This window comes from Anabas testudineus, chromosome 11, assembly GCF_900324465.2.
Source record: "Anabas testudineus chromosome 11, fAnaTes1.2, whole genome shotgun sequence".
In the NCBI taxonomy this organism is placed as follows: Eukaryota; Metazoa; Chordata; class Actinopteri; order Anabantiformes; family Anabantidae; genus Anabas; species Anabas testudineus.
In genome coordinates this window covers 21,755,063-21,770,456 of record NC_046620.1, presented here as the reverse complement: position 1 = coordinate 21,770,456, position 15,394 = coordinate 21,755,063, and the positions used below count along the sequence as shown (strand labels likewise).

At 39.8% G+C, this 15,394-nt stretch overlaps 1 protein-coding gene across 3 annotated transcripts in view; it reads right to left on the bottom strand.

The window, feature by feature from the left end:
- The window catches only part of gabbr1b (gamma-aminobutyric acid (GABA) B receptor, 1b), a 152,677-nt gene that overhangs the window by 43,921 nt on the left and 93,362 nt on the right, over positions 1-15,394 (bottom strand). For all 3 annotated transcript variants that reach the window (XM_026348364.1, XM_026348365.1, XM_026348366.1), the window contains 5 exons: positions 11,457-11,591; positions 7,939-8,109; positions 5,838-5,939; positions 4,353-4,418; positions 2,572-2,763 (listed from right to left, as the gene is read on the bottom strand). In XM_026348364.1, the coding sequence (XP_026204149.1) occupies positions 2,572-2,763; positions 4,353-4,418; positions 5,838-5,939; positions 7,939-8,109; positions 11,457-11,591 (666 nt within the window). The remainder of the gene's footprint in view (positions 1-2,571; positions 2,764-4,352; positions 4,419-5,837; positions 5,940-7,938; positions 8,110-11,456; positions 11,592-15,394) is intronic.

Here is a 15,394-nt window from a genome sequence, read left to right as displayed (position 1 = left end):
CACTTCTGGTAATGCCTTAAAGTACTTAGAGCTTGAATTTAGTACTTCTTCAGCAGAGTTCAAAATTCATACCAGGAGCAACATGACAACTGCTACATGCTTCATTACATCTTGTTCATCTTGTACCTGCAGTGAAAAGAGTGCTGAGGGGTGGGTGACCAGCTGAGCTGGGGATCTCCAAGCCCCAAAGATTTCCGCCAGGGAATGTTTTGCCTGCTAGTCCTTATCCTTATATTCTGGCTTTTTATTGGACATCAGTTACACAATTAGCTTAATCTTCTGTTGATGTATTGTTAATGTGTTATCCCTATATCCCTATAAAGCACAATCTATTTTAAATTGACTTTTGAGATGTTGCTTATTTTGTACCTTACAGTACAGCTCAACTCTGTTTAAAGCAGCTTAGGACAATTTGGGGTCTCTGTGTCTTACTCAAGGGCACTTGAAAAGCTCTAAAGTCTAAGTCTACAGCTCTAAAATTAACAGTTGTGAGGTATCACACCAGAAGATGCTCATTAGGAAGAAGAACAGGAAGGCCTGGCAGAAATTTACCAAATAAAAAAAAAAGAAATGAGCCTCAAAACATTTTATTGACTGATGAGACAAAGATAGACCTTTACCAAAGGCTGCACAAAGGCTTGGAGAAAGAAAGGACCTGGCTATGACCCCAAACATATAAGCTCATCTGTGAAACACAGTGGAGGTCATTTCATGGCTTGGGCTGCGTGGCTTCTTCTGGGACAGGCCCATTAATATTCATTGATTAATCTTCACATGATGATAGCAGCAAAATGAATTCACAAGTCTACAGAAACAAACCAAACCAAAATCAAAGATAGATGCAACAAAACTGAGATTCTTCATCACGCAGCAAGACAATGACCCCAAACACACTGCCAAAACAACAAAGGAGTTCATCAGGACAAGAAGTGGAAGGTTGGTCAGTCTTCAGACTTACACTATATAGAGCATGACTTTTGCCTGCTGAAGAGGAGTCTGAAGGGAGTAACAACTCAAACAAAACGAAAGAAGAATGCAAAAGTGCGGTGATGTCAGTTGGTCTCAGGCTTGATGCGGTTATTGCAAGCAAAGGATTTGCAACTAAATATTAGGTCTATCTGTTCCAATACTATTGCTTACATGAAAAATGGGTGGGTTCAGTTGTGTATCGGATGCGGACAGGCAAAACACATCTAAAAGCTGAAAAGGTGATGTTTTGTCTCATTCATCTTTTGATGTCAAACCTAAATGTCTTCAGTCTACAGCAAAAATAAAGACACTGGACTCACTTTTACAATACTTTTGGAGCGGAGTGTAGTTTAAGGACCATTGCTACTGATACTTTTTCTTCTTGTTCTAGTGTGTTTCAGGGGATCAGAAGGATTGCTGCGTTACCTTGGACCGACCACCAGCTGACTGAAAAAATCGGCCACCCTTTCCTCCTGCCACCTACCCAAATACAGTTAGTCACTGCCAGGTGTTTTCTGCTGCTTGCCAAATGTTAGGACACAAAGCTGTACTTGAACACATAATGTCAACTTTGCCTAATGTAAACTAGACCTTGTGATTGTTTGCCTCTGTTAACCAGTCAAAGTGCAGTTTACATGTCTGTCCACACTCATATTCTAATCAGCTGATTAACGAGTCCAGGTGGATGTTTGTTTAATGGAATTTCCTCAGGTTGTTCCTGTGATATTGCATTAACCACCTAAATCAGTTCAACCTTGAGTCCAAGTGGAAGCTCCTTCGAGGCATTTCTGAGATACTGCATTAACAAGAACAGGACAAACATTCTTGTGATACATAAATCTTACAGCCCTGACTGTAACCAGCAAGGAGGCATAAAAATCAAGGATGGAATCATCTAATAGCTCTAGATATATAGAGACTTTATGCTAAGGTCAGTTATGTAACCTAACCCTTTAAGCTTGCATAAAAACATTAGTTTGGGGATATTATTAGTAACTCCTTAACCACAGCCACAGTACTGACTGGAACTATCTGAAAGTTTGACTCAAGTGAAAGTGTGAGTCAAAGAGCTGGAGAGATCAGCAAGCAACCAACTGTGAATTAAGATTACACTGACTCACATCAAAGGTTCTCAAAGCTAATGGAGCAATACCTTCAGAAATTACCACTAGTACTTGTGTTTCCAATGTAGCTTTCCCAATATTTTCTATGAAATAATGTCAGTAACTTAAACAAGGCTAAAACAGACTGCTGCAATAGTCTAATGAAAACAACCAAATTCTTGGAGTTTGAAACCACCAGATCAGTAATAGATAGAAGTAAAGCATCATAGTGAAAGCTGAAAATAGTTAAAAATCCATTCTCATTTGATTTCTTTGTATATGTTTTCTCATAATTTAATAGTGGGTCTAAAGCTGCAGAAGAACCACACTCTGCTAAAGTTAATACTAAGTATACACAGCAAAATACAGAGTTTTTTGCCTGTGCAGCAAAAAAGTAAAAACTGCATTAGTACATTCATCATAAATCCCCACCACCCCCTGCAGCTGCAGATACTGTAACTCACTGATAAACTACACTGTAAGGCAATGCTTGTCTTACCAGGTTGGAGGCTCCTCGCACCGTCTCTGGGTTGAGCATAACGATTTCAGTGGTCACATGACCTTCTACAGCTTCAGTCATTTGCTCCACAGTACAGTTGATGGATGGGTCCTTGATCTTAAACCAGTTGTCTGCATACCAGCCAATAAGGAACCACACATACTTTTTACCATACAGCTTCTCCTTGAACACCTGCAGAGGGACAACGGAGTAGAATGTGACACAGAGAAAGCTAATATATGTTAATATATGTTTGATAGTGACTAATACAGCAAAATGCCAGTGCTCAGCCTTTCAGTGACATTTACAGTGAATCCAGAAAGTATTCACAGTATTCTTTTGCCACAATTTGTTATGTCACAGCCTTATTCCAAAATTGAATATATTAATAATTTTTCTTATGGTAGTACAAACAATACCCTATAATAAAGTTTTTCATTAAAATGTTCAATAAAATGAAAAAATATCACTTAACATACAACATACATACATACAAAAGTATTCACAGCCTTTCCCATGACTCTCAAAATTAAACTCCGGTGCATCCTGTTTCTGCTGATCTTCCTTGTTATTTTTCTACAACATGTTGGGAGTCCACCTGTGGGAAATTCAGTAGATTGGATATGATTTGTAAAGGAATGCAACTGTCTACATAAGGTCCCACAGTTAAGTGTGCATGTCAGTGCACAAACCAAACATGAAGGAATTCTATGTAGACCTCCGAGACAGGATTGTATTGAGGCATAGGTCTAGGTAAGAGTACAGAAAGATGTCTGCCGCATTGAAAGTTCAAATTAGCAGAGTGGGCTCCATCATCAACTTGGAACCTCCAAGACTCATCCTAGAGCTGCCTGGCCAAACTGAGCGATCGAGACACAAGGGCCTTAGTCAGGGAGGTGCAGAGGTGCCACCAAGATGCCATTTATTGTGTCTGGATAAAACCTGGCACGGCACAGCACCTGGCCAATACCATCTCTACAGTGAAGCATGGTATTGGCAGCATTATGCTGTGGGGATGGTTTCCAGGATTGAGGTAAAGATGAATCCAGCAATGTACAGAGACCTCCTTGATGAAAACCTGTTCCAGAGCACTCTGGACCTTAGACTGCGGCGACGGTTCATCTTTCAACAGAACAACGACCCCAAACACGCAGCCAAGATAACAAAGGAGTGGCTACAGGACAACTCTGTGAATGTCCTTGAGTGGTCCAGCCAGAGTCCAGACTTGAACCTGATTGAACATCTCTGTAGAGATCTGAAAATGGCCGTGCACTGACGCTCCCCATCCAACCTGATGGAGCTTGAGAGGTACTGCAAAGACGAATGGGAAAAGCTGCCCAAAAGTAGGTGTACCAAGCTCGTAGCATCATACTTAAAAAGACCTGAGGCTGTAATTGTTGCTAAAGGTGCTTGAACCAAGTAAATGGTAAATGTTCTGCACTTATATAGAACTTTTCTACCCAAGTGGTACTCAAAGCCCTTTACACTGTAACTCATTCACCCATACGGGCACACAAACACACGCACACAGTGATGGCAGAGCTGCTATGCAGCTGATCTGACTCACAGAGGGGAACTTGGGGTTCAGTATCTTGCCCAAGGACACTTTAGCATGTGACATGGCAGCTGGGAATCAAACCATCAATCCTATGATTTGTAGAACTGCTCTACCTATTGAGCCACAGCCACGCCGAGTGTTGAGCAAAGGCTGTGAATACTTATGCACATGTATTTTTTGCATTTCAAAACAGAGCAACAAGTAAATCTGAACAGGACACTACCTCACAGAAGACCTTCCTGGCCTCCGTCTCATAAAACAGACCAACAATGATTCGGGCATCTTGGCGCTTGGAAGTAAAAAAGAAAAGCAGTCACATGGGGGGTGGTGATGAAAAGCACTAGTTAAAGGCCCTGCAGTGTGGATAGGGAGCACAGGAGTCAGCCCTCCTCCCAGCTCCTGCACCACACAGCGGTACACTGGGGTACATTGATGCTGTTACCATGGTTTCTTTTGCAATGGCCAATTAATCTTGCACACCAAAACTAGGCCAGCATGCTGGGCAAGGTGATTGTAAAGTGTATATGTGCCAGCAAGTCAGGCTGACAAAGGTGGAGGAAAGCTAAGAGGAAAAAATGTAGTCACAAGGCTGACATACTGTAGAGGTTTAAGTATATTGAGTATACCTGTACTTCTATAAAAATCTATGTCAGACATTTGCAGCAAGGACTACCAAGAGATCTGCTTCAGAACTATATCAGTTTTTCTTACATTTGGAGTCCAGAGATTCACCATCTTCAATTTTCCTTTTTGATTTCTGTGTGCAAGTCCTCCATGTGTGCACAGTCCTGCAGTCTCATGCCTTTTTGTTAATGCCAGCAGGGTGTCAAGAACACAGGTACGAGGAAATGTGCATTTTCAGAACACATTGTTTTCTTGGGCCTTTCATCAGACCAAATTTAAGAAAAGACTTAGCTAGACATTGGACTTAACTAGTTTGGGTGTTAAGTTCAGGGGGTGATCACTCTTTCACATTGGTGATGGAAGTCTTGGATTTAAAGATCGGAAACAGCTTATTAAAAGATGCATCAGGAGTTATTTAAACATTTAACACAGCATTATACTTAATAAACCGATAGCATTAGCCAAGCTTGTTTCACACAAAGCTCTGACCCTGTCTCTGGCTGGGGTAAATAAAGGCTTTAGCCAGTGTTTAAAAGTAAAGTAGTATATTCTGCATGATGTACTTGATTCTGGGTTGAAAGAGTTCATACAGAAATTATCCTGTATTTGTGAAATTGCTAAAATAAGAAAAATCTGAGAGCTAGTGCAAATACATGGGATCATTTGCTGTTTCTACCAGTTCCTAACAACTAAAAAGCTCAGTTTCAGTGGGCAGATGTGACAAAGCACTTCAGCTAACAGCAAAAACACACTCCTTCCCACACGCTGCACGGGGTTGGGGGTTCACAAATGTGAACCTCACATGCAGTACACTGGTAGATGTAACAAAACACACTTTTTCTGTCAATCTGAGTGGGCTACACAGTGCAGCACCTGCCTGTATCTTTGTATTGATAAGTACTATATGTTCAGAGAGCTGCTGGTCCTTTTTCTGCATGTTTTCTTCTGTTTCTTGGTGAAAGCTGACTGAGGTGAACATCAAACATCACATTGTTGTACAGGAGTTCTCTGTGATGACCTATTCCAGGTGTGTCCAGTTGCCTTGTATATGTAAGAGGAATTGGATTTTAGAGGAATCTGGTACCTTAAGGTTCTTTACAGCCACAGCAGGGTCAGTGAGGAAGCTCTGACGAACGCTGATTTCAATCCCTGCCTCCTTAACCCTCTCTTCAAGATCATCCAGAGTCTGTAAACACACACACACAATCATGAGCATGCAGAAGATGAGAGACAGCAATCACGATAGGAGTGGAAAAGGTAATGGAAAGGTAGGTTGAGAGAAGAAATGTCAAGAACAGTAAACAGCAATTGAGGAGGGAGCACAGTAGTGAGTGGGGGGAGACAAGGTGGTGATTTAGAGAAATTGTGACGGGTGCGTGGATGACGACACCAACACAGACAAATCAGCAGGTGACAAGAAAGATCGAGAGAGAAGCCAAGCAAGGCACAGTAGATGAGACAAAAGATGGATGGATGAGGGAAAAGAAAGAAAGGGGAGACAGATAGAAAATGAGAAAATAAAAATCATTTTTCTGCTGTGTACAAGAATGTATTCATCAGTGTATTGAAATAATTATTCAATACACTTTTTGGAAAATTCCAGTCTTGCTTTTTAATGATTTGCTTTCAACAGTGGAGTCGTCCCATTAGGTCCACTTTGGCTCAAACTGATGACTGATGGTGTGACCTGATACTGATGAACTTTGGGTTAGGGTTAGGGCTTTGACCTTGGAGTTCACCTCTAATCTCTATGGACGTTCCTGAGTCTTTGGTTACCATTCGTATTATCTGTCTCTTAAATTTGTTATCAATTTTCCTCTTGCGGCAACGTCCAGGGAGGTTGGCTACAGTCCTGTGGAATTTAAACTTCCTAATAATTTGTTCAACTGTAGTCACAGGAACATCAGGTTGCTTGGAGATGGTCTTACAGCCTTTACCTTTAACATGTTTGTCTATAATTTTCTTTCTAACCTCCTGAAAAAAACTCTCTCCTTCTGTGGTTCATGTTCTGTATGGTATGCACCATGATGCCAACATCTGTACAGTGACTACTTCTCACCCTTTTAATAGGTAGACTGACTGATGCTAATTATAGAACACACTGTAGTTGTTTCTATTGGCAAATTATTTTCAATCTTGTTTATTTCTATTTTTGGCTTTCTTTAATGTAAGGGTACTAACAATATTTTCCATGTCTGTATATGATGCAGTCCAAAAATATTGGAACAGTGAGACCAGTTCCTTTATTTTTGCTGTAGTTAAAAACATTGGTATCGATATTAAAAGACAAAAGCATTAAGTTCCAGGTGTTTACATCTGGATCTAATACACAACACAAGATAGCACATTTTGTTTGACCTACCCATTTTCCATGTAAGCTACAGACAGACCTAAAGTAGATTAAAGTGAATAACTTTTTGATTTAATATTTCTTTGCAAATCCTTCGCTTGCAATAGCTGCATCAAGTCTGTGACCCATTGAGATCACTAAACATTTGCACTCTTCTTCTGTGATGCTTTTCCAGGCTTTAACTGCAGGCTCTGTCGGTTGTTGTTATAAGTGGTTACTCCCTTCAGCCTTCAGTCTACTCCCTTCAAACTTTGTCACAGAAATTTTGAGTCTCATTTCTGTACTTCTTGGAAAAATTCCAGTCTGACCTTACTGTTCCAATACTTTTTGAGGTGAGTGTATATATTCTGGCTATTGTTCTGACTACCATTGTTACAATATGACTACAGTTAATTAATCCTAGTGGGGTGGATCTGTAACTAGTCTTGTTGATAACCTGGGTAAGGGGATTCAGGCCTGTGGAAAACAGTGGGGATGAGAACTGTTTGGCCTTGTGTTAACCATTCAGGTTGGGTCCCATCATTTATCAGCTGGTTTGTTTGTGCTGCAAGGCATTCATGGAGTGCAGTTAGCTTATTTAGCCAGTAGGCATAGATCATGTAAGGTCTATGCCTAGTTCTTTTTTTGGATGTGGCAGTCCTGCCCTTAAATTAAGATTCAGGTAAAAAAATACAGCTTTTTAATTCTAGCTGACAAACCTTTAGGAGGACATATTAACAATTGCAGTTTATGTTTAAGTAGATAAATCTAGTGTCAGCCTATTCCTTACACTGTTTTGTGTTTTTTTGTTTTTAATTATAAAAGTAAATAAAGTGGTCTTAAACACATGACTCACTGATGTAAAAACTTCTGTTGTTTGCTGAATGGTGGCGATCTTCGTCCACTTCCACTTTTGAAAGAGTTGCACCCGTGTAGGGTTGTGCAGTGTGGCAGACGGATGAGTGCGGAAGAAGGTGGGAAAACGCTGGCGGTTGGACAGAGCTGGAGAACTGGAGCCATATGATAACTGAGACACAAGAAAAAACAAACAATGTTAAAGCTACTGTCATACTAATGACCTGAACTGCAAATTGAAGACTAAATGAGAAACAAGGTGTGAGGTGGTGGGTATACCATAGAGTTAAAATGCGTTGACTGGCTAAACCTGGATGCTACTAATGATTAGCAAATTTGATATTAGATTACCAAAAAAATGTGACTGGAATGTCCATAATTTGTGTATTGAGACAGCTTTGGAGTCAGATGACTTTGTAAAAGCTGTTAGAAAGACAAACCTAGAGTATTATCACAGTTCCCCTCTACTCTACAGAGCTTTTTAGCCTCTTTTAGTTTATAGTTTTGATTTCCTATTATTCCACAAAAGGAGAAAGAAAACAAAAATGTGCATTTTCCTCTCTGTGTTTGTGTGTAATAATTTGAACTAGGTAAAAAAGAAAAGACTCATTTCTGTGCACATGTTTGGTTTGGTTCAAATAGTCAGTCAGTACCCACACTGATCCATATTGTGCTCCCCGTTTATCATGCCAATCTGGAGTTCTGTGGGGCTTTAACCACTATTGCTGTAACAGTTGTGTTCTTCTTCTTGGTGCAAGAGATTTTTTAACCTTGTTTTTTTTAATGGGGAGCTGATTTTATAAATAATATATATTTATACTGAATTAGAAGGCATTGCTTTGTGGAAAATGGAGAGAAGGCCTGAGAAAGAACCTGGTTTATTTTCTGACCTTCACACAGCCACTGCATGTTGTGACTATTGTGTTCTAAATTTCTGCTTCAGCTACTTAGAAAACATATTAGATATGCAACATGAATTACACATCAGTGGGGCTGTCTACAGGTCATGATTCTAACAGGGTAACAACACGAGTGTAGAGCAAAGCACAAGTTTAATGTCATTCTGCTCTTTGGGGAATTTTAGTAAAGTGCACTCACATATCTTTATGTTAGAAAGTATTTTTACTCCAGTTCCAGAAAGAATATGACCCATACCTCCTTGTCAACTTCATAATGTACCGCCTAAAAGTGCAGGCAATCAATGAAAATGGTGAATAGTGCAGCAAATGTGATTTCCTGTGATTTATCTGAAAGACATTGAACCCAACATTAAGATGCTGAAACCCAATTATGGCTTCATTCTCATTCTTTCTACAGCTTTTCTCTGCAGCTTCTCTTCTTTCTCCTTCTTGTCCAGGCTGTATACATAGTGAACTGACTTTCAGTAAGTAAAGTTTTCATAGTACAATGGATTTAAAAACATTAGGTGACATTTAATTTTCAGAGGATTTAAAAGACAGAAAATATTGTGTTGTGTAGCTGTTGCACTTTAATTATGCAAATCAGATTTATTCAGAACAGAGAGGATGTGAGAGGAACATAACTGATACTTCAGACTTTATACTGTATGTGTGTGTGTGTTAGACATGAGACAATCATAGCCAATCAGAAGTCTCCTTGTCAGAACAACTCATCAACACCTGTCTGAGCCAGGCTGTCGTGCACTTTGTTTAAAGGCCACAGTGATAATCCCCGTGCAGAAGAAGTCACCTGTGGCCTCTTTAAATGCCCCACTGCACTGACCCCAGTCATCACGATTAATATAATAATCCCATAGAAACTGGACAACAAACTGCTCTTGCTGTGCTTCAGCACCCTCCTCGGTGAGTGGATCCTGAATTTTCTCATCGCCAGAACAGAGTAAGTCCTCACTGGCAACAAGACCTTCAGAACCATCAAGGTTCATTTATTTAAGTTAGGCTAACTAAAATCATATTTCCAGTAACTTCGTCTTATTGATTTACTTATTGAGCAATCACATTTACTGGTTAAAACCATGCAAACCAATTCGCATAAAAGGACCAAAAAACTACAATTACCTTTCCATCTCATACACAATCTATTTTTCGAATTATTTATTTAACTATATTATAAGTGAAATGTGTAAAAAGGGGAGAGATCTTCTGTCACTTCAAAGTGACTGATTGACTGTAAAATAGCTGCAGCATTGACGGTCCCAATGAGCACTTTGGCTTCTGTCATCTGTAAATGAAAGACGTTTGGAACAATTGAAAGAGAGAAGAGCTTTAGTCAGGGAGCCGACCAAGAGCTTGATGGTCACTCTGAAAGATCTCCAGCATTTCTCTGTGGTGAAAGGAAAAGGTTCAAAAAGAACAATCATCTCTGCAGCACTCCACCAATCACGCCTGTATGGTATAGTGTCCGAAACCACTCCTCAGTAAAAGTTTACCAAAATGCACCTAAAGGAAACAAATTTCTCTTGTGTGATGAAACAAAGATTGAACTCTTTGGCCTGAATGCCAGGCATCATGTCTGGCTGAAAGCTGGCAGCGCTCAGCACCTGGCCAATACCATCCCTACAGTGAAGCATGGTGGTGGCAGGATCATGCTGTTGGGATGTGGCAGAGCCAGAGCACCCTGGACCTCACACTGGGGCGACAGTTCATCTTTCAACAGGACGACAACCCTAGCACACATAACAAAGAAGTGGCTACAGAAAAACTCTGTGAATGTCCTGAATGTCATGGTGATGATATAAAGATACTGACAGCTCAGTTATTATCACTTTTATCACATTACAGCAAACAATATAAATGCCACATCTGTAAAGGGTCCTGAAGAATACACAGTGTATTTTAGTGAGAAACACTGATCATAAACATGTTTACATATTAGTGTAAAAGAAAGAAACACATGGTGCCTTTTAAATTCATATTAGGTCAGGTTTTCAATACTGGAGCTTTTTCCTGTTTGACTTGTGTGGTGTAGTGAACTGCAAGATCTAAAAAGAAAAGAAAAGCTGCTTGGCTGCCTCTTGAAGGGGCGGGGGGAGCTGTGCTGTCGCCCTTAATCCCTAATCTGGTGAAGTGAAACCTACAGTCATGCATGAACAATTGAATGAATCAGTATCACAACTGTAACCAAGTATTCTGTGTTAGCTTCCCTGATGCCACAGTAAAATCTCTCTCTCTCTGCTCAGTTGACTTTCACCAAGTGCACACTTTTGCATTTTTGGAACTATTGGCACTAAATGTTATCTGTGTTGTTTTCACACAGTTCTATCCAGTGATCACTGATCAACCAAACACTGTGAACTTCATTGTTTTGATCTATGTATCATTTCTGTATGTATTATACATGTTTACATGTATACATATACATTATATGTATATTGGTCTTGCCTTGAAATAGACATATAAATGTAATACTTTCCTCGTTCCAGGGTTCATTCATAGAAAGTCTGTAGCAACATTTTGATTTACTGCTATGTAACATTGAAAAGAAATATATGCAAACTTTGTCTTTATGATGCATAGACAGGACAGTGGACATTCTTACCACTATGAGGTTCCACATGCGAGCAGCCTCAGCCACCAGGGTGGACACAGAACTGCAACCTGGCATCAGCACGATTTTAATGGGCTCTGTGTACAGAAGGTCATAAAGCAGCTTGGTGGCCTCACCTGGATCACACTTTGGACACACAAACATAAACAGCATGAGAATAAGAAACACACTGGATCATTAACAAAGACCTTGTATGCACATGTATGTGGAACAGGATTTTGCAGTTAAAACACAAGTAATGTGTGAAGTAAGTGTGGTCTGCTGGGGCAGTAACAATGAAGGTGACTGACACTAACAGGTTGGAAAACATAATCAGAAGAGCTCTGTTCTAGGTGTGGAGCTGGACCCTCTACAGGTTGTGGCTGAGAAGATGATACTGTCCAAACTCGGCTGGACAAAAATTGCATGTTCAGCTAGATTCTGATCAATATCAACAGCTCCACAGAGCGGAGCAGGAGATCTTTTCTGCCATTGGCCATTTAACACTGGTGAACTGATACCGTAATCTTAATTATTATATTATGTCATTAATCATGTCATCACTGCTTATTGCATTTCAACTCTTGACTATTACACACCTTTTTTACCCATCCTTAGATTTTCTTTGTTCTATTCTAGTTTATGTATTTGTGTTATTTTGTATTAGTGATGGTGGAGTTCTTTTCCTGATTGGGCTTTTCCTTCCCCTTTGAAGAGAGAGCAGCTGTAACAGGCATTTCCCTCTATGATTAATAAAGCTGGTTGAATTTTGAATCTCGAAGTTAAAATTTGTTGTTCTAAATAAATCACTCAAAAATCATTATCAGTCATGAAATGGTTATGTACAGTTGACTGTAGCTAAAGTAAGGTCTGCCAGGAGGAGAAAAACACAATCAATAAACTGAAACAGTTCAGGACATAAAGCCGGTAACTATATGCTTTTTTAGTTATTAATTATTAGTCAAAGATAACACAAGTAAACACATCATGCAGTTTAAGGGTAAAAATAAATCAAAAACTACAGTGCCCTGTGTGAAAAAGTGTTTGCTCCCTAAACCTAATAACTGGTTGGGCCATCCTCAGCAGCAACAACTGCACTCAAGCGTTTTCGATAACTTGCAATGAGTCTGATACAGCGCTGTGGAGGAAGTTTGGCCCACTCATCTTTGCAGCATTGTTGTATTTCAGCCACATTGGAGGGTTTTCGAGCATGAACCGCCTTTTTAAGGTCACGCCACAGCATCTCAATTAGATTCGGACATTCTCCTTCAGGATATTTTGGTACACAACAGAATACATGGTTCCATTTATCACAGCAAGTCTTCCAGGTCCTGACGCAGCAAAACAGCCCCAGATCATCACACTACCACCGCCATATTTTACTGTTGGTATGATGTTCTTTTTCTGAAATGGGGTGTTACTTTTAAAAAGTTCAACGTTGTCTGAGACGAGCCTCTATGTTCTTTTTGCTCAGCAGGGGTTTTCGTCTTGGAACTCTGCCATGCAAACCATTTTTGCCCAGTCTCTGTCTTATGGTGGAGTCATGAACACTCACCTTAATTGAGGCAAGTGAGGCCTGCAGTTCTTTGGATGTTGTTGTGGGGTCTTTTGTGACCTCTTGGATGAGTTGTCGCTGCACTCTTAGGGTAATTTTGGTCGGCCAGCCACTCCTGGGAAGGTTCTCCACTGTTCCATGTTTTTGCCATTTGTAGATAATGGCTCACTGTGGTTCACTGCAGTCCCAAAGCTTTAGAAATGACTTTATAACCTTTTCCAGACTGGAAAATCTCAATTATTCTCTTTCTCATTTGTTTTTGAATGTCTTTGGATCTCAGCATGATGTCCAGCTTTTGAGGATCTTTTGGTCTACTTCACTTTGTCAGGCAGGTCCTGTTAAATGATTTCTTGATTGCAAACTGGTATGGCAGCAATCAGGCCTGGGTGCAGCTAGAGAAATTGAGCTCAGGTGTGATGAACCAGAGTTAAGTTTTTTCACTTTTTCACACAGGGCAATGTAGTTTTTGATTTATTTTTTCCCTTAATAATAAAAATCACTAAAAACTGCATGATGTGTTTACTTGTGTTATCTTTGACTAATAATTAAATTAGTTTGATGATCAGAAACATTAAAGTGCAACAAACATGCAAAAACATAAGAAATCAGCAAGGGGGCAAACTGTTTTTCACACCACTCTATATAAAGTGAAATGAATCGGTCCAAGCACAGATACCTGTGAAACTCAGTAGCTAACTTTTGTGTGCATGGAAGATTCATCATTAACATGTACAAACTGAAATCTATCTGATAGATACAATTTAAACCACTCTAGTGCTGTTCCTTCGATCCTAATGACATGTTCCAGTCTGTGTAATAAAATGTTGTGATCTATAGTGTCGAATGCAGCACTAAGATCTAACATGACGAGTATAGAGAGTAGATCATTGTCTGATGCTAACACAAGATTGTTTGACACCTCTACCAGTTTTTCTGTACTATGATGTACTCTAAGTCCTGAAAATCCTTATACAGGTTAATCCTGCACAGGTGGTCACATAATTGCTTGAAATTGCTTTTTCAAGGATGTTAAAGATAAAGGTCAGATTAAATTTAATAGAAAACAAGAATATTTCTAGGTGAAGTCAAGCCTATGAATGGTAGTGTACATTACATTTAAAGTGTATAAATCTAACCTCAGAATGTAGAATACACACCTCTTTAACTGTATGTACTGTAATACACAGTTCCTTTTTTACTCAAGTGTGTATACTAGATCTAACCATACACAGAGCCGATGTAGAGCTGCAGGGGGGCAAGATGAGGCACGTTTCAAGGTCACCTCAGCCATCCTGAAAGGCTTGTCTGGGGAGGCAGACACAGCATTTATCAGCGTGATGCTGGGGGAAACATTTACTCGCCAGTCAAGCCCTATTATCTTAATCCACATGTTACAAATGGTGTCCCTTGCTTTCCATTTACAGCCTATACTCAATGAAAAATCAATACACTATTTAAAAGATAATGGTAAAAGCCTAGCAACCAATAATCATTTTACAGAGAGAATGGGGATCCTGTTTGTGTTTTTAGCCATCATGTCATCATCAAATCTCAATATGCCACATCACTCCATACAGAAACAACTATACAACTCTTAATTTGAAGTTTTCCCTTTCTACTGAGATTGTTTTTAATGAACACAGGTATGGTTATGCTTTGTAATAGTGATTCAAACAAGAGAGTTGATTGAAGCACATTCACGTAACACACTCCCATCTTCACTGATGGCTATTTGACCCAGTTGGAGAAAGAATTGAAGCATGATAGAATGGGGACATCATCATCTAGTTACAGAACATGGTAACAAGTATGAATGATGCAGTTGTCTCGGTTACAGTGCGTCTGCAGTGGTACATTTACATTGAATCATTTGGCAGATGCATTTATCTAAGTAGAGGTGTCTCAAGGTACAAGGCAACCAAGTGGTAGAGCCAAACAAGTTTTATAAAGGTGGTTTGGAGCAATCTTTGTGAAAGAGTCACAAGACTCTTGAGACACGTGCAGATTCTGTGGGTAAAGCTGTTTCTAGCACTTAATGACACAGAGCTCATTAAAAGCTACAGTTTGAAGAAAAATAGAGTCATTTTGATTAGAGATCTTGTACAGGGTGTAATCCCACCTCAAGAAAAGAAAATGCAGTGCAGTGTTTTCCAATTTCCCATTTTGTGGCCAAATCAGAAATAAAAAAGGCACTCAAATTACATTTTCATTTTTTTTATTGGGAATTTGTGGCATGTTGTGCCAAAAAGTGGCTGTCTGCCAGAAACTGGTGCCATCTGCGGGACAGCGCACAACCTGTTAAAGACTTTCCCGGTTTATCTGCGACTGCAGCTGGCTTAAGTTAGTATCAAAAGAGATGCTCCTGACCACTTCCTGTCAGGATCTATTGTTTAAT